General features: G+C 34.6%; 1 protein-coding gene across 9 annotated transcripts in view; it reads left to right on the forward strand.

Annotated features, from left to right (window-relative positions):
• Positions 1–9,547: 9,547 nt before the first annotated feature.
• Positions 9,548–26,278, forward strand: part of Ih (hyperpolarization activated cyclic nucleotide gated potassium channel Ih) — a 109,611-nt gene continuing 92,880 nt past the window's right edge. For all 9 annotated transcript variants that reach the window (XM_070298277.1, XM_070298279.1, XM_070298282.1 and 6 more), the window contains exon 1: positions 9,548–9,676. In XM_070298277.1, the coding sequence (XP_070154378.1) occupies positions 9,639–9,676 (38 nt within the window). In that variant the 5' untranslated portion in view covers positions 9,548–9,638. The remainder of the gene's footprint in view (positions 9,677–26,278) is intronic.

Raw genomic sequence — 26,278 nt, forward strand, 5'->3', positions numbered from 1 at the left:
ATTAATTGTGCTCAATCGTGTAACATCCTTAGTGCAAGACTTATCGGTAACGCTAGAGATGACAATAGTTTCAGGTAAGCTGTGTTTAGATGTTATCGCGAATAAATAAGATTCATTCTCGGCGGCATTCTCGACATTTCTACTCGATGCATTTTAATAACATAATAAACGACACTATAATCTCACAATATTTATCCCAAAATAGTATTTGAGCGTGGGAAATTTACATCTACTCCAATATTAATTGAGAGAATATGAAACATTGTCGAAAAAAAATAAGTCTATTGTTGTAAAAACAATTAATTTTATTATATATAATAAAAATATATGCGAAATCAAATATGTTACATATCTATATAGAAAATAATGATACAATTTTTAATATGTGAAACACACTTGAGATCATATTTTCCACAAAAGAATTAGAACGGAATATAATCGCTATAATTTACAGTCACTTTATGTATCTCCCGTAAGTAATCGCGATATCGCATTCGTCCAAAATGGCGGGAAATCGTCATATTAGTACAAGCAAGATTCACGGGATGTCGCGTCGAGTATTATCTTCTTCGATTGTAACGATCATTTTCAAAATCATCGCACGATAAATCTCTCGACAGTATCGCATTGTATTGGAATTTCTTCAAAAATATAACGTGAGTAATTTACATTATTGCGTTCAATCATCATCCTTAATGCAAGACTTATCAGCAACGCTAGAGATGACAATAGATCCAGGTAAAGAAGTATTTAGATGTCAACGCAAATAAATAAGAGCGTCATTCTCGGCATTTCTACTCGATGAATTTTAATAACATAATAAACGACACTATAATCTCACAATATTTATCCCAAAATATTATTTGAGCGTGGGAAATTTACATCTACTCCAATATTAATTGAGAGAATATGAAACATTGCCGAAAAAAAATAAGTCTATTGTTATAAAAACAATTTATTTTATTATATATAATAAAAATATATGCGAAATCAAATATGTTACATGTCTATATAGAAAATATTGATACAATTTTTAATATGTGAAAGATACTTAAGATCATATTTTTCACAAAAGAATTAGAACGGAATATAATCGCTATAATTTACAGTCACTTTATGTATCTCCCGTAAGTAATCGCGATATCGCATTCGTCCAAAATGGCGGGAAATCGTCATATTAGTACAAGCAAGATTCACGGGATGTCGCGTCGAGTATTATCTTCTTCGATTGTAACGATCATTTTCAAAATCATCGCACGATAAATCTCTCGACAGTATAGCATTGTATTGGAATTTCTTCAAAAATATAACGTGAGTAATTTACATTATTGCGTTCAATCATCATCCTTAATGCAAGACTTATCAGCAACGCTAGAGATGACAATAGATCCAGGTAAAGAAGTATTTAGATGTCAACGCAAATAAATAAGAGCGTCATTCTCGGCATTTCTACTCGATGAATTTTAATATCATAATAAACGACACTATAATTTCATAATTTATCCTAAAATATTGTTGAACATGAAACAAAATTTACATCTACTCCAATATTAATTGATAGAATGCGAAACATTGGCCCGAAAAAATAAATATAGTGTATCGTTATAAAAACAATTTATAATTTCCGTTTCTCTCTCTCTCTCTCTCTGTCTGTCTGTCTGTCTCTGTCTCTCTCTTTCATTAACAAATATAAGATGTTAAATATTCTTGTTTGAATCCGATAAACATGTTTCAAATTAAATTAAGATTTCTTAGAAGATAATTATGGACAGTTTGATATTTCAGTCTTTTATATTAGAAATATGATTTATTCACGTGTTGAAAGAATTTCAAGTTGAGAGAGATAAGGCCATGTACAAATATATCTATGATAAATAAACAAATAAAATTATTATTAATAAATATAATTAATAAATTATATAAATGAAAAATCCATTATAGACATGTTTTATGTGATATTTCAAACATTTATTTGTATTCATTATTATAATTATCATTATTAAGATATTTAAAATTGTTTGCCTTTAGCGCTCTGACGTTACATTACTTTGGAGATACTTCAAGATTGTTAAATATTTGCAATATGTTCTTATTATCTAATATAAAATTTATCATTTAGAATAATATATTCATGATATGTTAATACGAGCATTCTTCGCAAATATATATTATACTATCAAATACGATTAGAATAGTAAGTATAATATAAATGAAGCAGAAATGATTATATTAGAACGATTTCAAATAAAATTAGGTATACAATAATAATAGATTATATTTCCAAACCGATTAAGTTAAGTGGATTGTGATGTATATAATGTCAATATTCTTACACTTGTTAGCTGCAGAAGGAAGAAAATAACATTTAAAATAGAAGATGGTATTACTTTCTATCCATAGAATCGCATTGTGCATTGTGCGTTGCCAAAAAAAATCAAAATTTATCATTCATGAAAAATATGATTATCTTTAATTCCATCATAATAGAAATCCACATATGTAATCAAGCATATCAGCATTGCATTATTCCTACAAGTTATATATTGTATATATATTGCGCTTATAACATTTACTTATAAATGAAAAGCCTCTAATAATCTACTTTTCATATATTTTATGCAAATAAAAAATTTATGACGTATTATATATTTTTTCGATCGAGAAGAATATAAAAATATTTAAAAAATTCAAAGGAAGAAGAAATTCGTGATCGTGGACAATCCTCCTTGATAGAGGAGTACCAGGGAGCCGGGGTTAAATCGCTTGCAGATAGCGTCGTGACGCGGCGCCTGGATCGTCGCGATGAGAGGGTGGTGATTTTTTTTTTGCTCCGGACCGGGAGCAAAGCGACGGGGGGGGGGGGTGATTCGAGAGGAGTGGAGAACGCACGGCCAGGCCGCTGCCGTTGTACGGCGTGTAGTCATACCGAAGGAGCAGTGCGAGGCCGGCTATCAGCCGCCCAACATCGTCGTGTCGGGGTTACATTTGTATACGTAACACGGCTGCTGCGAACGCACGTACAAACACGCAAGCAAGCACATCTAGACAGATGGACAGACTGACAGACAGACAGACAGACAGACAGACAGACAGATAGACAGACAAGCAGACAGATAGGCGTTATATAACACTGCGCGTTTCCCCGTTTCCTACGCGGATTATCACTGTATATTCCATCGTGTTCACACATGGAAAAACGAGTAACGGGCAAAAGGAAATGGTGAAACTTCTTTTCGTATCTGATGGGAATTGAAAAGGATAAGACCCTTCGCGAAACCTCCGCGCAGTATGCGTCGTAATCGATAAGGGCGAACGAAGGGCTCGTGTGCACGTCACCGATTATTTTACAGTAGTAATAATTATGTTACCGATTATTTTACGATAGTAATAATAAAAAAAGGAGAGTTGCTTGGCGTCCCGCGATGAGATTAAAAAATAACTAGAAATTCCGATTCTGCAAGGAGTGCGAGGAAATGGCACGCGATTGAGGACGATAGAAAGAAGGTGCGATTGGGCGAGGCGAGCGAGGAAGAAAGCGAAAAAGAAATGAGAGGAGGGAGAAAAGGAAGTGAGAAGAGATCTAGATAAAGATAGAAATAGTAAAATGTGAGAAAAATAAAATGTGCCATAAGTAAGCAAGAAGGGAAAAAGATCTATGAAGGAGCATCGAATAAGATAGAGGAAAAAGAAGAAAAGAAAAGAAAGGCTGGTAAAAACGTGGGTGGTGAGGAGGAAAAAGAGACAGAAAGCTTGACGAAAATCAAGGAAGAAGGATAGAGTAAGTGAGTGAGTGAGAGAGAGAGAGAGAGAGAGAGAAAAGAGCTTGCGCGAGAGGCGAAGGAACGTGGAGGAGAGGACCGACCGTGCCGAATGTGGCGTTCAGAGTATGGTATTCGCCAGCTGGGGATCGACGTCGTGCACAGCCAGTTTCCGCCCGCGCTCGATTCACGGAGTCGTCATCATCGCTGTCGGCGAGACGCACTCTCGATAGGCCACATCCTCCCTCATTGAGAATCGCAGCTGTCACCCGATAAAATTCTCTCGCTGTCCATCCTCTCCTGTCCATCGGGCTTCGTTCAAATCGAATCGTACACATCCCCAGACAACGGCGCCTGTCTACCAAAGACGACACGAGAGTCCTCGCGACGACGACGACGACGACGACGACGACGATGACGACGACGACGACGACGACGACGACGATGACGACGGCGATAGTATCACAGTCACTGAATGGATTCATGTTCACCTCGTGGTGAGAGTGCGACGTCGGATAAAGCGCGATGACGCGGTCGCATCCGTCACGACGAAGATGAGTTGTCGCGATCGAGTGAGAGTGCAACGGAAGAACAACGCAACGCGATTGGAAGCGTAACATCGTGATCGGAGATGAACGTGTTACCGCGTAAAAACTCGTGGTTTATATTTTAAGAACTCGAGAAGATTCTCGATATCGACGTCACCGAATGCGCGAGAAATTCGTTGCGAAACACCAGGAAGATCCCCTTCCTTTCGAACATCCTTTATTTCCTTTCTCGGATAACATAATTATACGCGCAGAACGCTATCTTATTAATTTATCAGAGCGGTGATTAATTTATCTATCTATCGATGCTCCATCGATGTATCATCATCGGCAACGAGAGAGTTATGAAGAACCTCAAAGTTCAGCGAGAAGGTATTACAGGCGCGAGGAAGAGGTGGACGGCAGTCGATTGATAGGATTCGGGGATAGGATCTGCGTGAAAGTCGCCGGTCGCGTCGCCTCGTCGCGGCACCAAGCGACTAACTGAGAGCGTGCGCTCCAGCGGTCCTCGTCGTTGAGAGACGAGGCGGTCTTGTGTGCCGGCACACAGTCGGCGATCGGCACGGACGCAGGGAGGACGATGGCATCGCGCGCCGCGCGCTCCCCCAGGAAGCCGACATCGCCGCGGAAGAGCTCGCGCACGGACTCGCGCCACAACGCGGACAGAAGTACGAGCCGTTGTCGTCTGGAATCAGCAGCAGCAGTGATCGAGTACGAAAGGAAACGGACAGTTGCTAACGACGTAGCAAGGGGATCGGTGGTTACCGTCGTACGACATTTTCCGCGATTCAATAGTCGCGTCGTTTGGCGGCCCGACATCGTCGAATGGTAGTCCTCCTTTTGTCTCGAACGAGAAGTCGAGGACGAAAGAAGATAGAGAGAGAGCTAGAAAGAGGAGTGAGAGAAACCCCGCGTGTACATCGAGCAGAATCATCGTATCGGAAGGAAAATTTCTGCAGGAGAGGATCGGGAAACACACGAGCGAGGATGATCGATAACGTTGTCGCCGTGTCGGAGGTCGGAATCGACGATCTGGTTTGTTAGAAGAGAAAGGCGCAGCAATCCGTCCGCAGTAATAGCAGCAGGAGAAGAGAATAAACAGCGCGATTCGACACGTTCACATCGTCGTCGTCGCAGTCGACGCCGTAGACTTTGATCGACTCCGCAAACGTCGTCGTAATAAAGAGCGTAATAGAGAGATCGAGAGAAGAGGACGAAGAGACAGCGCGGGCTGGCTTCTCTTTCTTCGAGGAGAAAACCATCGAAGATGGAAGTACGTTCGGTGTACAACGAGAACACGGCGAAGACGTCGCGAGGAAACATCGCGCATGAAGGCACGCGCGAGGACCCGTTATCAATTCGCGACTGTGATTTCTAAGCTTAAGATTATTACCACACGTATCGTAAAAAAAAAAAAAAAATCGTCAGGAGATATCAACAAACAGAAACAAGAAAAATCGTCCATTGTGATATTATGATATATAAACGAGGGTACGCGGATAGAGGGGTGGATAAGCACCCACGTGCGCTCTCACGGGGAACTGTCAACGGGCTGCTGCTACAAGCATGAATGAATGAATCGCGCCGCGATGCGAGACGCGATGGCGAGGAGCGCGGCACGCGACGCGAGTGAATTCGATCGGGATAATAATGGTTGATCGCGGTGTTCGCGCGTCAGATCCGCGGCCTGTGATACACTAATACAATCTAAGACTCGTTATTCGATCCCATCAACGACTCATCGAGAGGGCGCCGACTTAATTGCGCCTGCACAAGGTGCGCAGAAACGAGAAAGAGAGAGAGAGAAAGACAGATCGAGACGGGATTTCGTTTGCCACTGTATCGTGATAAATCGTCAGGTACGTATTCATTCAATGAAAAATACAGAATGTTCGGTAATAGGTGTTTTTGATGAGCAAAAAATAACGCGATACAAACATTAAGCAATCAAAAATGACCAAGAGAGTTCGAAAAAAATCCACAAAAGACTTTCAGAAAGAAGAAAATTTTGAAGGATATAAACATCAAAGTATTAATCAACTCATGAAAATACAGAAATTATTAATAATAAATCTTATAAAAATTAATTTTAATTTCTCCGCCAGAGAACATTATATTAACAATAAATTTGCGCAATATAAATTCTCCTTTATTAAAATTTAAATAAATGTTATGTCTATTTTTGTGGATATATATTTTATATTCATATATATTTTAATATTTAAATAATTTGCTTAAAAATTACATGAAGCGAGTTTAATAAAAGACATCGCACTATACATTATCCACGATCAACCATTCTCTATTTCATTAAAATACAGAGTTTATATACGCTGGTTTTACAAAAGATTGTACCAGCAAAATACCAGCTTCATTCAATAGTTTGAAGAAAATTTAATGCAAGTTGACTTATTTTTCTAAATTAATTCAGCAGGAAAATTCTGATAGAAGTTATATTTACATTGGCGATGTAGTTATATCCTATATAACTGAAAATATTATTTTAATAACTAGTGGGAAGAGATATATATTGGCTACATTTCAATTATATGAAAATCTGTTTCTAAATTTATTACCACATTTATGCTCGCATTTATTTATTACCAATTTATGCTCGCATAAAAAAAAAAAAGATATTTTTACTTTATTAATTATTCTAAACAAAGCTCATTATTTTTTCAATCAATTAAATCGTGCGTAATCTCAACTAATCTGATATTAATATTTTCAAAATATTTATTTAAACATGTACGAGATGTGTTAAACATTGGAATCGCAAATTTGTAAGTACTTTTATCATGGCTATTGGCACTGAATACTAGAGATTTCAGAATATTAAATAAATATTGTATACAAAAGCAACGTAAAAGGAGAGAATAAAATTTACTTCCACCTGCTTATATAATTCTTAAATGATTATCCGAGACTCTCCGGATTTCTCGAAAGTGAATGCGTATCCTGAAACGATACCACTTTTCAAGAATGCAAGAAGAAAGTTTCAATTAAAAAGTTGCGTAACCTAGAGTCAATTGTAGCAATTTCTATATATACAATACATATATAGTTACGCAAGAAGTGCTATAAATATATAATTATAATAAATAATTTTTTTATGAATAAAGATAAATATGATAAATATTTCAAACTTTTGATATTCTCAGAAAAATTCAAATAAAATGCAAGCCCCGATTTTGTTATCATTTTCATGATACTGTAATCGTTAATCGAAAGCGAATGTAGTAGTGCGGCCTCATCGCACTCTGCGACAGCTCAATACTTTACATGTGATTATTATAGTTGATCCGATATTCAACGCGCGAAATCCGATATACGCGTAGGTTGTAGCCTAGATGCAGAATATTTTAAAATTTGATTTTTGTCTCGCGGCGCAAAACATACCGCGAAGATAAAAGTTTCCAGGTGAGCGCGGAGGGAATTTTCCAATAACGCGATATACCCAACGGTATTTCAATTTAAAGTTTAACGAGGGCCACGGCCCACCATCTTTAATACGAGAATTGAAATTTCTATCGAAGAGAAAAAGCAAAAGAGATAGAGAAAGAGAGAGAAAGAGAGAGTACCATCGTTTCATATGCTTCTTTTCGTCCAATATCAGGAGGGTAGCGACACTATACGAGATCCTTCTCTCTCGATTTACTTGCCGCATTAATCAAGAAAATGGTCGGATAGTAAATCCTACATAAACCGATCGAAATAATATCCTTCCTTGCTCTCAATGCACTCGTTTTGATTACACATCAGAGAAGGAATATCGTAACATTTCCATACGAGCTGATCCGGTAACGATTCTCGTATCGATAGAAGTAAACAAGTGGCGTACCTTCGACAAACTCCTTTGTCAAGTTTGTCGCGCATTAAAATTCAACGCGTACATATTTATTGCTTATTTCGCAAAGTGGCTTCGGTCGACTATACGACCGGCTCGATCGGTTTTCCAACACGTTATCGTTAAATCGACAAAGTACAGTAAACATTCGTTAACTCGATGAATTTTGTAACGTCATATTCGGTGTTGCACGTTCAGATATCGCTTTCGATTCGTAAATACTTCATATTTTATGTTTTACTCATTCTTCGTTGGTGATATGCAGTATGTTATCAGTAACATTCAATTAGTATAATCACGACCCTAAACTTCATACTCGAAAAAGTAGATATATTAAACAAAATTATTTTTTAAAAGCATTTACTTTTTTTTTTCTTTAATGCAAATTGCATCGTTAATAATAATTAAAAAGAGAGTATGTAGATTTAAAAAACTCTTAACAGATTTTAACTATTAAGTATTATTGAAAAATTGAAAGGCATGCAAATAGCATTCATTCTAATGAAATAACTTGCACTGTATATTGAATAATTTGATATAATAAATCAGAAAAATATAATCTTAAATCATATACGTGCTAAGCTACCATTTCTAATTTCATTCCCGAGTATAATAAATTTTCCATCCTCTTCATTTCCGTATCATCTATTATTATAGCTTTCCATTTTCTGTGTTCCAGCAGTACGTACGCACGCACGCAGGCACGCACGTACGCGCGACTCGAGAACGAACGCGTTCGCTGAAGGAAGAAGAAGAGTTCGACTGACGACTAGTCCAAGAGCGAACATTGATGAAATCGTGGTCGAAACATACTTGGCGGGAGGGGAGGTGTGTGAATAATTAACAATTATTAACGAAAAAGAGAAGAGAATAAGACAGCGCGCGGCAAAGACGCGTACGCAAGCGAGGGGGAAGGGGCCGAGAAGAGTCACGTGTGGAGGTGAGGAAGTGCGAGAGGAACGTAGTGGTAAGGTGCGGTAACCGAGCCCAGTGTGTGTACCATCCCCTGGACACAGGGGGTGGCACAGAAACGCCGTCAGCGTGGGTGCCGGTGCCGCAGGGGCGCGCCTGGCCCGTCGGCTCGCCCGCAGATTAGCACGTCGATTAGCGGCTACCTCGGGCCCCTTCCGGCGTACCGGCCTGGCGACCTCGGCGGGCCTCACGTCGGCGGCAGTGGTCGTGGCGGCCCAGGGGGAGCCCCACGCTCCCCCAGCAGCTGCGCCACGCCGCGCCACGCCGAACGGAAGTGCCAGCCCGATTTCGGGCTCGGCCACGATTACGGGCTTCACGGGCATCTCGACGACGACGACGACGGCGACGGCGGCGGCGGCGGTGGCGGCAGCAAGGACGACGACGACGACGACGACGACGACGACGACGACGACGACGACGACAACAACGACAACCAGCACCACTACTATCACCACCACCGCTACGAGCATCACCACCACGACTACCACCACGAGTCGCAGCAAGAATAGAGCCATGTCCATGAGAAGTCTGCATCGGCGCGTCTCTCATCCGTAAGTTATGGTCCACACATTTATCGTTACGAAGCGGGCGAGACCTGGGGCACGCCCCGGATTATCGCATCAGTTCTGTTTCTATATTATCTACTAATCTGCTCACGTGCGTTTTACCTTACTCGTCGTTAGGCTGAGGAAAGTGAGCGAGATCGCTAGTAGTTGATCTTCAGTAATCGGCGAAGTTGACTCTTTTGTTGTGAATAACAATTACAGTCTAAATAATATTATTATACAATATATACATACGCGGGATAATATGCGTAAGATATATATGACAGTATTTAGAAAAATGATTAAAAATTTTAGAACAAGAAAATAGTTTCTTCGTGACAAGAAATGGGTGAAAATTTTATTTTATTATTTTATTTTTTAAAGTTCTGGAAGGGCTCTAATTAATTTATATAGCATAAAATATATTAGTATAAGATATTTAATAATATTTAAAATGTCTTTTATGAAATGCAATATAAACGGGAATCAAATTATCTTTTTTGATTCCTCTATGTTATTTATTATTCGTTAGTTTTTTTTTATTTATTTCTCTTTTTGTACAAACAAGATATTTTAAAGTTTAAAACCTACTTCTATTGTTCCTGCAGCTTTTATTTATTGTATTTTCTGATATGCGCCAAGTCTGAGTTAAATTCATTTCACTAACGCTTTTTATTTATTATTTCTCATCTCTTTGTTCAAAAATTTCGATGTTATTGCTTTCCTTATCCGAGGACAACGCTTTATTTATGATTCTTAATTTGAGATATTCTTTATCGAAGGAGATATATTTCTTAATATTCTTTAAGTATCTTTTATTTGCCTTTTCTAATAATTAATAAATGATATTAATTATTGTTTCCATACCGAAAGAGTTGAAATAAGCATGTTTTAGTTCTTAGTTCGGATCGTATAATGAAAACGAGGAGCGATCTGGATTGTAGATGGAACAATTATGATTTCTAATAGGGATTTGCATGGTTCGCGTGACGTTGATTTTTTGCGGCTTCAATGATTTGACAAGAGAGGGAGAGAACTGAATTCGAAAGGATATAGGGCAGATGATTTATGACACGATTAAAGAATTATATGACGGTTATGATCGTAAGCGAATTTCCAGGCTTTCGAGGTTTTTGTGAAGAGGTTTAAATTTATAAAAAATAAAATTATCGATCAATTTTCCTTCTAGCGTATATATTTTATTTGATGACATATTGCTGGGAGAGCTTAGCATGACCAAGCTTCCAACACGATCCGCTTATAACGGATTAAGATAATACCTAATGATAGAGACTATTTCGTGCGAGATCAATTAACAGTCAGTAATTTTACGAAATAATGGAGTTTCATAAATGATAAAACTCGTTGTTTCTTCAATACTATTAGTAAATTGATTTCTCTACTATATAAAGACGAAACTACAAAAGGTTAACATCAAGAATGTGTAGTGATTCGCAAATGCGAATATTATGCAGGATTTTTAGATTAGCATATAAATATAACGAAATAGTCACATGACTTCTACGATACAATACTCGAATCTTATACATTGCACACAAAACTTTTCGAAAATACTCCAATTTAGGATGTAGACGTAAAATTATTTCAATTGTCGCGAGATAATAACATTGATGAGACAGTATCGTTGGAAACGCAGCGATCTAAGCCTCCAAAGAACGCAGTAAAATGCATCTTTCTATCCTATTGAGACTTGCGAGCAAATGACGTCACTTCTGTTATCGAAAATCAAGTCGCTTCGAAAGCTTTTATGCGGTGCTCGTATCGCTAAACTTAGCTTCGCTCATGACCAGCAGTAAAACACAAGATTCCAATATCTGCGCGCAATTGAGAAACTTCGGATCTACGAACTGAGATCCCATCTTGCACATAACTTGTATCGTAAAATAAGAACGTCCGAAATATTTCACGCGAGAGATTCGCATTCTTGATACTCGCCATAAAAGTTTTTCTTCATATTTCTATATAAATAGCCGTTAAAAATTTATTTTCAACGATAATATTACACGAATAAGAAACTCATCGCGCTTATTTTGTTGCGAATTATTTAATTATTTATTTATTCACTTACTTAGCATAATATATTTACATGTTCAATTAATAAACTATGAATTCACGCAAAAGATGCGCATAGTATCATTTAATATGGGAATATCAGAGTCATCGAGAAACGACTAGTTATATGAAAAGAAATTTTCATTGTTTCAATTGTCAATTTACTTCGCATGAGTCGTAAATATATTTATTATTTGTCTTAAACTCAAATTTTTCCATTAATCTTCCTATAATGCGAAGAGACGCTTGTTTATTTTTAAATATACATTGTCAATCCTTTCTCTTTCAAGTTTATTATATTCATTCCTAAGCTTAACGTACCATCGGGAAATATCTCGGTGAATGTTATTACGTTGCGGGATATGGATGTTAGTAAGAGTATACATATATACAAGAAAGTAGTTTAATGAACGAAATTAAAACTCGGCAATATGGAGAATATGGAGCACGTTAAATATGTTTTAACTACTCACGGCGCTCGTTTCTAACTTTAGAGATTAACGGGAAAAAACGTTAGGACGGAGAATCGTTGTAGATATTTGTCGAATCAATACGCGATACTATTATTATCTCAAACGCCTGTGAGTCAGTCTTAATCTCTCGATTCTAATTCATGACGTCGCAGAATAGAAGAGTTAAACAGAATCATACTACTTAATACTTTGCAAGAACTTTCAGACTCTGTATCGTGTTCTTAATACATATTTCAAAACTGTCGTTAATGATCTGAAAGTTCTCGCATTTCTTAGCTCGGATAACACCTTGGAGTTGTTAGAGGAGAGTGATCTACTCAGACTACTTTCGTTGAATCAACCGTGCCTGAATTGAAGGACGTACTTGTGGAGAGTCGAATAAAAACGTAAAGTGATTCGCGTAACGGATTAATCGTAGATACGATGTATATGACAATGCAATAGTTTTCAACGATAAAATCAAGAGTTATCGTAAAATCGTGAGAAAAAGTTACGACTGTCAAGAATCCATAATTCTTTGAACTTTCAGACATCAAAGCGGAGAAAAATCGACGATTCATGCAATTTCCTAGCATATAAAAGTCTGTCATATAACGTAAAAAAGAAGTAAAATGATTAAAAACAAGACAGCTGTCAAAATGACTCGAAACTTAGAAGAGCTACAATCGGTGTCGGAAATTATTCTGTCGAGCCGATATGTCGGGTCGCGATATAACGAAAGTTTTATCGAACTAAAGCGACTTTTTCAACAGAAAACCATTTATGTGAAGTCGCAAGAAACGTATCCATATGATTTTATTCGTTTCTGACGTTATATTTAACAACGATTGACGCCGACGCTTGATTTACTATTTATCTAGCACATGCTACTTAGACCTATTTACGACTATATAAAGTACTCTATATACCATATAAAGCGCTATGTATGATTATAAGCTTATATAGCACTAGATATTTGCCAATCACCACGTAATAAGCTATATAAAACACATTGATACTTATCTATAACTGTATCAAGTCGTTAACTAACGATGACTATATCAATGTTACTATTAAACAATTTTTATCGCGCTCATCTGTCGCGATTGACCGTACGTGACACGAGAATATGCTTCAACGCACTTTGAAAGAGCTCTTTTTCCTCTTTTTTGCAAATCTGCTCATAGAGATCGATATGCAACGTCGACCATGTGTAGTGGGTATTACGACGATGCAATGTTCGTGTATCCCACAGTAAAGCGGAAGAGAACAGGTATATATATATATATATATATATATATATATATATATATATATATCTGTAAATCGGTTTCAAAGTTGCGAATCGTCAACTATTGTTTCTGCCTGTGACGTAACTTTGTCAGAGAAAATCAATTAATTCGTGACCATGTCCACAGCCGGAGTCATTTGCCGTCCCGCAGTCCCACACGCAAATAAATCTTACAACGATTGACAGTCGATATATCGCGCGCGGTCAATCGAATGTCCCTTAATATCGGAAAGCAACGTAACTGCGATTGTAATGAGATAAATTAATATTGTAACCGATTATTGTAACACAAACGACGTTTCTTCTCTGATCGATTTTCTAACCCGTACAATATCGTGTAATAATTATCAATTCATGTTATTAGATGAATCAACATTACGATCATTATCGTTGATTATATTATCATTGACGATTCGAGAAAATTCGAATGTGAAATATTCAAATATTTTGCATCAGACTTTTTATATTCTCATATTTCTTCTTCATATTTTAATTCAATATTTGGAATATTAAAATAATCCCAATTACGAATCGTATATTTTCGAATTAACTTTGTCAGGATTATTCGAATAGTACGACTATTTGAATATATTCGCAGCTTTGATTCATAACAATAATGTCGACGAGCAAAGCTTTGCGATCCGTAAAAAATCTCTACGTTTTTCTTTATGCTGCGAACGATTGTTCGCCATTTCAATATATCGCACCCTTGAGGCTGATTCAAATCTCACAGCTGTTGAACTGTCATCGTTTGCTTTGTTCGTCGACCCTGTTTTATTCTCGCACGGCGAGGCGATCCTTGTACAACGCAACATACGAAATTCTTCGAATAATCTCACACGTTGTAAATCTTTATCTATCGAGAGTAGCGTTAAGGATATGTATATCCTGACTTCCAACGAAAATGTACAAGGTTCTGTATCTTTGATAGAAATGTGCGACTTTCGAGGCAACATGCCCATCTTTCAGAATTAGGTACTAACACCATGAATTTGTCGAGTAAATAAAAAAAAAAAAGAAAATCTCAGTCGTTAATATAACTGAGAATATTACAGAATATTATAATATCGAGAATTAAAATTTTCAAACCATGGAAAAATTCATGTGAACACTTATCGCGTAAGATTATGTTATTGCCTCTGTTTAGCTATATTAACAAAAGTAACTTGTGTGAAAGTTTCTATCTCTAATAAATAATAAAAAAAAATAATTTTTTAAAGATATTATATTCATACTCTTTCTCTGATAATATAGCAACATATATGTATATCCGCTTTCCTTCTTTCTTTTTTTCTCTTTACTTCTAAATTTTTTTTTTTTTTTAGTCATCATAAAACACTAATATTTTATTTTCACAAAAGATAGCAAGGGGCTAACAATAAGTTTAACATAAAATTAAAAGCAGGCTATAACTTCAACACGAGATTATCATAAAACTCCATTGAATAATAAAACAATGAAATCTCATTGTTCTACATCAACAATAAATCACGTAATTGCTATGATGCAAAATGATGCAAACGCGAATGATATTATATATCAGTTTTATCATGAATCTTTTTTTACCTCTTTAACGCGGAATTTGCCGTCGACGATGTTATCGCGATCAGAAACTACAATATATTCAGTTATCTTGCTCGTTCATTGTCGCTATTTGATACGTTTAATCTTCTTATACGTTTCTTTTTCTCAATTCATTGTGCGCCTGATGCTGAAATACTCTTTTAGTCAAAAATATTCTTGCATAATTTTTTCTACGCTGTTCAATTTTGAATACTTTTTCTTTCAATAAGCATAAAGGATTTATTTAACGATGGTTAGAGCAATTTGGAATCACTGCTGTTATTAATACTCGTAAATCATAGATACGCTCTTTATTCTTCGCGGCTTATTACAATGATATTATTTAACGATAAAATCTATGGTCATTGATGCTAATGTTAACATTTCTGTATTAAAATACAATATTATGAATTTTTGTATTATAAGCGATCGAAGATAAAAAAAATTTCGTAAGCTTAAAATTTCAATAAAATAGCAAAATTTGATTCTACGCTTGAAAAATTCTACTTTTACAGATTTTTAAATTCAATTTTATTTAATAACAAATTGTACGATAATTGAAATAATTTTTCCTTGTTTCATTATACATATATGTAGAGTTTTGAAAAGAGAGGGAAACATATAAGATAAAATCAAAACATTCTTTTGTTTCTTTTCGCGTTCGCAACACAATGTTTTGAAAAAAGTAAAACGGGAGTGGGGAAATATATCGTGAAAGACGAGCAGTAGGGATAGGGATATCGAGACAGTAGTCAATTGTAAACAGACGGAGCATCGTGTCAAATCAATTAGCAAGGAGAACTTTAAGTTTATCTGCGATAAAGGAGAGATCAGACTTTTGATAAGAGGTTTGTCGAACAATATTTTCATTCTTCGGTTACTAAATTATATAATGATTTTTTATTATAAGGCGTCTTTCGTCCGCTAATATTATCACGCGTTCTTCCTTTAGTGAAGCTTGTGTTTTTGTTGTCGGCCGTATGGATTCTATCGGCTCCGAGAATCCATATACGTTTTCCGGAGTAGTATGAGTCAGTAGTTGAAGCAGATACTTCGCGTGTACAATCGAGAGTATTGATACCATCTAATACGCTTACATTCAGCCATCAAATTTTTCTGTATGTAATATTTAAGGATATAAATCTATCTTTCTGCTTATATACGGTTAATAGTATAGCAAAATTATAAATGTATATATATATTTATAATTTTGCGCGTACTTGTTCCGAAAATCCATATACATTTTCCGGAGCAGCATGATTTAATAGTAAAAACGCGTACAATCGGGAGCATTAATGTCATTCGATACACTCAGCGATCAAATTTTTCTATGTGTGTGATATTAAAAGAATATATTTTTTCGTTTATTCAGTTAATAGTATGGCAACTTATGAAAAAATAGAAAGAATCGTACGTTGTGAAGTCTTTTTGCGAACGCAAGCACGATATTAAGGGCAAAGTAAGAAGTATCTCTCAATCTTTTGTCCCTTCTTCTGTTCGCTCAGATATCGGATTATAACTCTTATTTGTACAATTTACATATTTATGGCTAAACGTTAAGAAGTTGCAGTAAATAATGAAATTGGACAAGAGATTTTCTTTTATAATGAAATTCAAATTTTAAAGTTCCCGAAGGATCTAAAGTATACTCCGGTCAGCTTGAATTGATCTAGATTTTCTGTGTATTTATGGTTTCTTATCTAATTGTTTAAAAAATATATTTTCTCGTTTTGATAAACAGATACGATATTACTTTGCATGGAAAGAGACGAAAAAGATATTTTATCATGGACATATGCCGCGAGATATGCTGCGCTGCATTATCGATATACAGTTTGCTCGGGATTTGACAGCTGGAAAGTTACGAAAAAACGTCCGCCCAAACTTCCACAGTCGTCGCACGTCTGATGTACTATGACTTAAACCCTGCGACACGTGGGAATCGGGAAGATATCGAGCATACGCAATATCATATGTTTTACCGTATTCCCACGCAACGAAAGTTTAACGCGAGCGCATAAAGTCGGTCGTTGGTTATGCAAAAACATCGTTCCGGTTGTATGAACTTGCCCATAACGGCCTATCCTATGTAGCAATAAAGGGATTGAGACGACGTTAAAGGGCGGTAAGTGGTGGCTACATTTCGGTATCTAAGATAACAAGATAGAAACGACGAAGGTATACGGTAGGCGTTACAGAGAGTCGACTAGGGAGCAATCAATAACTGACCCATATTGTAGTCCTCGTTTTCCTCTCTCCCTCTCTCGTTCTCATCTATCTCCTCTCTTCGCCATTCTCCTTATGGGCGAAGTCTCTTTCTTCCTCCTTAACCGCTTTCTCCCTCTTTCTCTTTCTGCTTTCTCCTTTCTTAACCCTTGCGTTTTCTCATCCTTCGTTCGTGATTACTGCCTTGTACCAATGCCTTTCAGTTCGGATATTTTGTTACAGTTGCCGAATCACGCATCTTTATCTTTCCAAAATTTACATATGCACTTCTCTTTATTCGCAATATGCAAAATATAAATAATTTTACTTTAAAATTGTCGCTATAGATTGTGTATTTCTAATTTTTACACGCGTAATGATAAATAAAAAAGAGTCAATGCGTGCAAATCTTATAGAAAAAATACTTCAAGAATTTATAGCCAATTTTTATTAGCAAAAATATCACATACAAATTTCTGTCTCTTATTTTACAATTTCCAAGATTAATACGGTCTTCCAAAAATATATTACAATATAAAAGTTAAATTTCATTTGAACACGAAAATGATTCTTCGTATGCAACATAAAAATATTTTTCTGATAATAATTGTAGCAAAGTGGGATTATTAACTAAAGCTTTTAAATTGCTTGAAATTTACTAAATTTACTAAATTAATATTTTTTTATATGTGCGATATTTGAAATGTTAATTTCTTTTATAATCCAAAATATAATTTTTAAATCTTGCTTACATTCTTCAGTTATTTTGTGTTGAAAAATAGTCTAATTTACAACCAAATTGATTTTTGAAAATACTTGTTTTTAAATGAAAAATTGTCAACTCCATGATGTTAAATATAATTAACATAATTTAAGTATATCAAAATTAATTCGATATTTTCAGTTATCCTTCACTTAATTGAAATTTAAAAAATGTCCTATACGCGATAATAATCTCGTTACTATCAAAATATACTTTATCTTTTTCTTTCTTTTTTTTTATATCATAAAAATACTGTACTGAAGAAAATAGAGAATAAGATAAGAAACATTAAATTAATTATAATATGTCTCCAAAAATTAACTTTTATTTTCCACAATTTTTTCTACATAATGTATATAGAATTGTAGAATTTTCCGATTTGTCCTGGTTTTCGCGATTTTCCGGAATAGTAGCAAGCTTCAGATACATGCTATGTCGTGTCGTATTATATCGTTCGACGTAGCATTCGATACTGAACAATTCGATCAGCACATATCCGCGCTGCTAGGGCAACTATATGGTACGTACGACAGAGAAATTTATAGGACGAAGAATAATTATAATAACCGTCCAATCGTATCGAACGAGTATCGTCTTTCTTTTTCTCGCCAGCCAGTTTCGAATCGGTGACCCAGATCTTCTTGTGACCGTGAGTTATCCGCGTCTTGTAAATAGGTGGTTGAAGGCGTTTTTCGAGTGGGCCTGAAAACGGGTGTCAACCGCGTGAAGTATGAAGGGATGGAGGAGAGAGAGAGAGAGAGAGAGAGAGAGAGATCTGAGAGGCCTAAGAGCCGCCACCGGCGCCAGGGGGTGAACGAAAGTGCTTAGAAAATAGCGGCGACTCGTATCTGTGCAATCTCTGTCGAGGTTCGCATCTCGCAGCCCTCGAGGACTCTACAGTATCTAATATCGTGCTTTAAATCGCACGTTTGAACTCGCTCGGTAGTTAAGTACGAAATTGTTATATGTTGGCCGAGAAAATTCGTCATAAGCTACATCTTGAGCAAAATGTTAACTGAATCAGCACAAATAAAAAAGTTATCTCTATGAGTGAAGCAGACTCTGTTATATTTGCCTATAAATCATATATTTTGCAGAGAATAGAAGGTAAAGGTATGCGTGATACTATGAAGATCGTTACACCAGCAGTTTTTCTCCTTTTTCTTTCATCTTCTTAAAAGATTGAAAAATTCTTACAATTTTTTTTCGAGATCCGAATATTTATTCGATACAATCTCGCGTACTGATATTGTTATTAATGCTGCTTAACATAGTGCGGCAATCATATTGAAGCTCACTGATTATTATATTATTGTGTTGGTAGGGATTGGACTATTGTCGGGACTGCCGGGCGATCACCATCGCAGACCTATGAACAATAGGGTACATTGACTCTCTTATCTTATTTTTTTGCCTTCATATTTTATTCCTTACGCTCGAATTTTTCTTCTACTTCTATATTATATACTACTACTTTTTTCATATCTTTTAGCAGATCATTTATATAATACATATCAATTCGCCGTTATCACCATTTTACCTATTATCTCTCTTTTCTTCTATCTTTTTCTAAGAGTAATATGGCATCTTAAATTTTCATATAATCACGCATGTCTCGAAATTTTTCGCCTTCCGTTTCCCTGACCATTGTTATTTATTCTTTTTTCGACTTCACTAATTTTTTCCTATGAGACGTTACACGAAACATAGTGCATCATATTGGTAGCGTATGAAATTATGAGACGCACCTCGTGTTTTCATTTGCCCCGTAATGCATGCGCAGCGAAAGTAATATCACTGACAATCAATAAGATCTCTTAAATCATTTTATTCTTATTTATCTTTAATTATATTTTTTCTTAAACGTGCGTGTGTGTGTGTGTGTGAATGTGAAAAAATTGCAAAGGTAAGTTTCATAATAATTAGTGTTTGTGCGGCTTCTCTGGCTTTTCCAAATTTTTTTCTCCGCTTCTTCTATCTAATCTGCAATATATATCCTGCGGCTAAAAAGTTTAATAACACAATATTAAAGATAAATGTTCGGCGGCGAAAATATCCTTGCGAGCACGTACAATTCCTCAATTTGCGAAAAATGCTCCTGGAAATATAATCGACTACTCTAGAAATATAAGTACGTGTGACGTATGAAAGTAGCACGAACAAACGAGTAATTTATATCTCGGCGCGCTTTCTGAATGAAAAATTAAAGTACTTAGACGTTTGTGATGTTCTTGAGATTTATATCCGAACTTGCATTTGCATATTAATGCGGGTAAAAGCACTGTACTTAACTCGAGCTACCATTAGTACACTCTCGGCAATGCAATATCTTTCCGAGGCAAGCAACATATTTTCACACGCAATATACCAAAAGCTTATTACTGACGTATATTACTGTTAATCTTCAAAAATAACAATATTAATGCTAAATAACACTATGACAAAAAATCCATGTTTAAAATTTAAAATTTTATCATTTTCTCCTTTTTTACTTATAAATAGAAGAATTATTTTTGATTTTTTTTTTTACTTTAATGTAGTTGTAAAAAAGCATGTTTATTCTATTTCTTATAATAGATTTATTATATAATATCTATAATGATAATAAAAAATTTCAAGAGATTCTTTATTTTTTGGAATCGTACATTGCAAACTACTTTTTAATCGATCGTAATTTGAAAATCATTAATCACTATTTTAATTCCAGAAAAATCAGATAAAAAATACATTACATACAAGACTATAGTGTAAATTCGTTCGGATTCATTAGAGTTAAAATGAAAGTATTAATCTCGAAAAAAATCGAAATATGTATTTTGTTAATTTTAAAGATCATGATCCAAATTTTTTATCACTTACATTGAAATATTATATTTCTAATAATGAATCTAAAAAATCCAACTTCAACGATATAGTATCAAATAAAAGTACCGCAAGTTAACAAAATTAAGAGTTCGGCTTAACGTGACAGATAACATATGATAGTCATTATAATTCCCAGATTTTTGAAATACCAGTTGTTATTATACACTAATTTCTTCCTTTCTTACTCATTGCTTTTTCACGACATATTTCCTTCTCATTGGAGAGTTGAAAAGAATCTGTTCTATTCAGAGACGTTCATCTTATGAACTACTCGATCATTATGCCGATCAATCCTGGCAAAAATAAATGAGTCATATTCTTTGCAATTTCTTCTGTACTTTTTACTTTTTAACTTCAGTTATTTAATTCGCGTATTTTCCATCTGGTATTTATTGTAATTATATTCTATATAATTAAATAAATTTTATATTATACTTTTATGTACAGAAATGCAAGCAGAAATACTCGAATGAAATTACATAATTATTTTATAATCATTTTATACACTTTATTCGTTAATCGCATTTTTATTAATTAAATGTATAAAAAAAATAATTATATTTATATTTAGATTATCTTTGTTTTGTCCAATCTTGAACCCCTTCTTTATAATTTTTCTAATTTAAAAATTCACAAAGTGTAAGTTTTCGCGTTTCAGTTTTGATATTTCATAAAGATATTTTTTAGCTTTGAAACTTTTTACCAGAAATATTTTTGTATAAAAATCTATTTTTTTATTTTAATTGAAAAGCCAGTCGAAAGAACATAAATATCATTTATAAACTTGTGGATATCATTGAAACATAGTATCCTGCTTTCTGCATATTTGAGATACTATACAAATAGCTCTTATTCACAAGTAATAAACATTTATGTAATTACCTCTATATTGTTACATAATAGCGTGAGCAAATAAAAAATCAAGCAGTTGTAAATAATAAAAATTTTTTTTTCTGTTAAAACTTCTCTCCTCATACACATACACACATTTTTCGACGTTTTAATTAGTGTAATATTTAATGAACAAAAAAAAAATATTTGTTAAATATATTGGTTTATACAATTTAAAAGCATGTCGAGAGATTAAAAAGTACGTTTATACGCTTTATAATTTCAATGCAATGCGTAACAGTCGTACAACCTTTGTTTATGCGGAAACGCGTATAAAACTCGTCATCAGTGAATTCCTTTCTGCACGAGCAGACTGTGATGGCCGGAGGCAATCTGTACATTTGTTCTCCGTTAAGGGTCGAGAACAAGGCCGACCCAATGTTACTCTTCGTATCGTACAATAACGATGATTAACTTCGTTGCATCAAGTTTTGTCGAGTTGAAATTAGACGCACACACTCTTGATATATTCGATAAACGCGCTTATAACTCGAAGTAAACAACATTCAACAAACGAAGCTAATTTTAATAGCAGACTGAAATACAGTGGATATTCAACGATCCAATCGGCGAATATTTATTTTCAATATGCAATTCCTATTATAACTTTCATTAATCTCGGAATAGAAATGCGGATAATAAAAAACGATCAATATGCATAACGAAAGATTCGATAAAATAAATAAAGAAATAATAAAAAATTATTTCTCTTAAATATAACACAAAAAATTCCAAAATTTTTTTTCTCTTATTTAGCTAATCAATTTTTTGTACATTTTGCAATTAGCTTGCAAACACATTAATAACAAATAAAAATTAGCACACAAAACTCATAAGCAATTATTTAAAAATAATAAAAAATATTTTATGTCTCAATGATCTTTTATTATATTCATACAAAAATTGATTAGCTACGATTACTTTAGATTATTAATTGATTATTGACAGTCGTGATCTGAATAATGATCATTAATATAATGAACATAATTTTCAGATCGTATATTGTATGAGCAGTTTGAGTGATACTATCTGTAAAAATATACGATGTGCATTGAGTTATATATATTCGGTGCAATGTGTCGAAGAAGCGGAAACACTTGCGAGAAAAAGACTTTCGAAAAAAATTGAAAGACTCCGCGATTAAACATAGCGCATAAGCAGCCAAGAAGTGTCGCCTCGTTATGGCGCACTCACATTAGAGTTGCATCTCTGCAGCAACAGACGACAGATTTCCGCTACTGATGCAATTTAAAGTATTGTTCTGGCAAGGTAGATATAGATCCGATAACATGGAAATCTTTTGATACTGATTTATATTATCATTTATCAATAATCCAACAATGATATCTAATGAATATCTTAAACATTGAATTTAATTAATTTGATGAGCTTAATTTCAAAATATTTTATTATGTCAAAAAAAAAAAAAATATATATATATATATATATATATCAAATTCCTTAATATTTATATGCATAATAGGAAAGTATCGTTTTCTGCTGCGTTTCATTTCTCTCCCATAAACGTATCTTTAATTATTACATTAAATGTATACAGTAAATTAAGTTCACTATAATTTATCATCTATGATAACTTTGCCGATTACCTTGCAGTGATTTACCATAGCGTGACAAAAAGTCTTTCTTTTGACAAACATCAGTCTCTCATCAAGTCACCTCTTAAAAGATGCCTCGAGTATCTTTAATCTCGCCGAATCAACCGTGCGTTAATTGATAAAAAGCACTTGGATCGACATTGGACAGACATTTTCCAAGATAACAATTATCGGTCCGCATGTCGACATGAAAGAACGCGAAATCGAACCCGCCCTAATTGTGGACTCACCCTTAACGTTCGAGTTGATTGTTGGTCGTGGTAGCAGCGCGGGCGGGCTAACGCGGGGAGGACAATGGAAATTGCGAGATTGAAGCAGCGGCAGTGTAAAGACCCTCTTTTGCTCCTTTCGGCTTTAAATTGCTCGCGGTGCGCGCGCGCGCGCTGGACCGACCGTGCGCGAATAGTCGGGATGGTCTTTTCGAGCCGCGTATGAAAGCTCACGTAGAGATTCTCTTTTTCTCTTTCTCTCGAGTCAGCTCGACGATAACGAGTGATGTTATTCACGTACACGGATGCATCGCTCCATATGCACACGCAGCTGCATACGGTACATGCACACGGGAATCGCGATAGCATCCGGACGTTTGCCAACGTATCTATGATGTTGAGTCGCTCTAGCGTTTCGATGCATCAGAAGAGATGTATAGGGAGTAATCGCATTCTACATTTGTGCGTATTTAGAGCATAGAAACGTCGCGATAAAATGCGCGATTAGCGGAGAGAGATTCTCTGAGACATGAATAGGAAAAGAGCGGCTCGAAATTATGCGTCGCAGTTTTGAATAAACGCAATTATCGGCCGAATACCTATATATTATAACGCGAGATGAACTTAAGCGATTTAAATACGCGATGCTGAGAGAATGTCGTAAGCTGTCGTTTTTGTTTGACAAAAAGAAAATATAAAAAATGCGAATTGACCACTTTCGCTTTTTATTTCTTTGGCTTCATTTTCGCGAAGAGGGTTATTCGATATATGTTGCATATATTGTATAAAGTGGTTTAAAAAAATTTTTAAACATTTAAATCTATTTTTCTCTGAATATATCTCGGCCATCCATCCATATATCTTTTTCATTCTGTTTATATAGGTGAAGTTTTTAATTGCGAAAACCGCGAAACTGCGAAAAATGTAAAAAGTGTGAAAACTTGTAGAAATTTTTTAATTTCTAACTAATTTTATTATTTGCTCACTCACTATATCTACACCGATTTATATTTAACGACTGTATCTTTATTCTTTTTACGTAACACATGTGTGCTTTGATTTTAAATCGTTTTTTTTTCTTTTTTGCGAATACTACAATTATCATTCAATTATGTAAAAAATATAATGTTTTCTGTATTCTGTAAAGAAAACCTGGATAAATTTTTTATAAAAATCATTATTGTCGGTTTATCATTGGTAAAAACCGTAATTAGACAACAAGAAGAGAAAGATAAAGAAATTGTGTGTCATAATGAATTTATTTCAACTCTAATATTTTTTTGTATAATTGCATAAATAATCTTTACTCTAATAAATGTGAAACAAATATCCAAAAAAAAAAAACACATTCAGATTGCATTTTAATAACGTTAATCAATAATTGTAAATTAAAATTACAATTAAAATGTGATCAGTCATCACGCGACGCATATAAATTCATGTTTGGCTATATAAGCCATAATTGTAGAAAAATGATATTAATAAATATTTATCTTAATATCCGAGTCGCGTGATAAAATATACTAATGAAAAGGCACAAACATATTCTACCCATGCTTTAAAAGTAAAAATATTATTATTTCTTTGCGCAAACAAATTAAAAATCAATAATTATTCTTAAGAATAAATAATTAATATTTATTTTGTTTTATATTCAATTTTTTATCATTAAAATAAACTGCGAAAAATATCGATTGCTTTTCTCTTACAAATTTTTAATATAGTACAACTTTATCTTTGTTATTGGGTTTAAAATGACAACCCTAATTAAACCATACAAATTTAATGACAGCAATTGAAGATTAATTGCACTATCGGGAATACAATGTTCCGCATGAGCATTGGCGTTTAGCAGAATATCAATAGTCATGTTTTCATTTTATCAGACAGATAGTTACGACAATGCGATAGTAGAAGGACACGAACTGAGTTAGCTATATAATTCTTGATTATGTAAATGAGATATTCCCGATGGGAAGCAACATATATGGATTAGTTGTCACGTTAGAAGGTCCGCATCAAACAAAAATATATTATAACTTCTGCTATTTTCGCAATTCCCAGTGGGGGGGGGGGGGCATAGACACGGACAAAGGTATGCCCTGAGGTATCGATTGTAAAAAAATCTGTCCTATTTTTGGCATCAGGCCTTCTATCGCTGAAAACCTTCCGTTAATTTTTTCCACATGAAGTTATTTAGTATAATTTGTAGACCATATCGTGCAATATTATATGCCATAAGAAATTCCGCAATGACTGCATTGCATGATCGGACACGCAAAGATCGGTGCATCTAAAGCTTCTTATTGACTTATATTTGTCCTATATTTTCATATTTAACCCGTTTATTTTACTTTATTATGATTATATTTATCCTAAATTAATTCTCTACTTAAAAAAGTAACGTTTTAAAAAACTTCTCTTTATAATAATCTTCACATAGACAAAGCTTGAAATTATTTAATGAAAAAATTTATAAACAGATTGTTATATATAAATAAAACTAGCAAATTTATCAGAACAGTTATTATAAATTATAGAAAAAAATATAAATTTTTCTGTGATATTTAAAGAGTAATATTAATGTGAAAATCAGTTTTAATTATTACATTCATGATTAATGAAATCTAAATTTCGACAATTAACGAAAAATTTTGCAAGAATTAAAAATTTCCATCGC

Source organism: Polyergus mexicanus, unplaced genomic scaffold (assembly GCF_030449975.1).
Source record: "Polyergus mexicanus isolate NDT 795.1 unplaced genomic scaffold, iyPolMexi1.0 SCAF_7, whole genome shotgun sequence".
Lineage (NCBI taxonomy): Eukaryota > Metazoa > Arthropoda > Insecta > Hymenoptera > Formicidae > Polyergus > Polyergus mexicanus.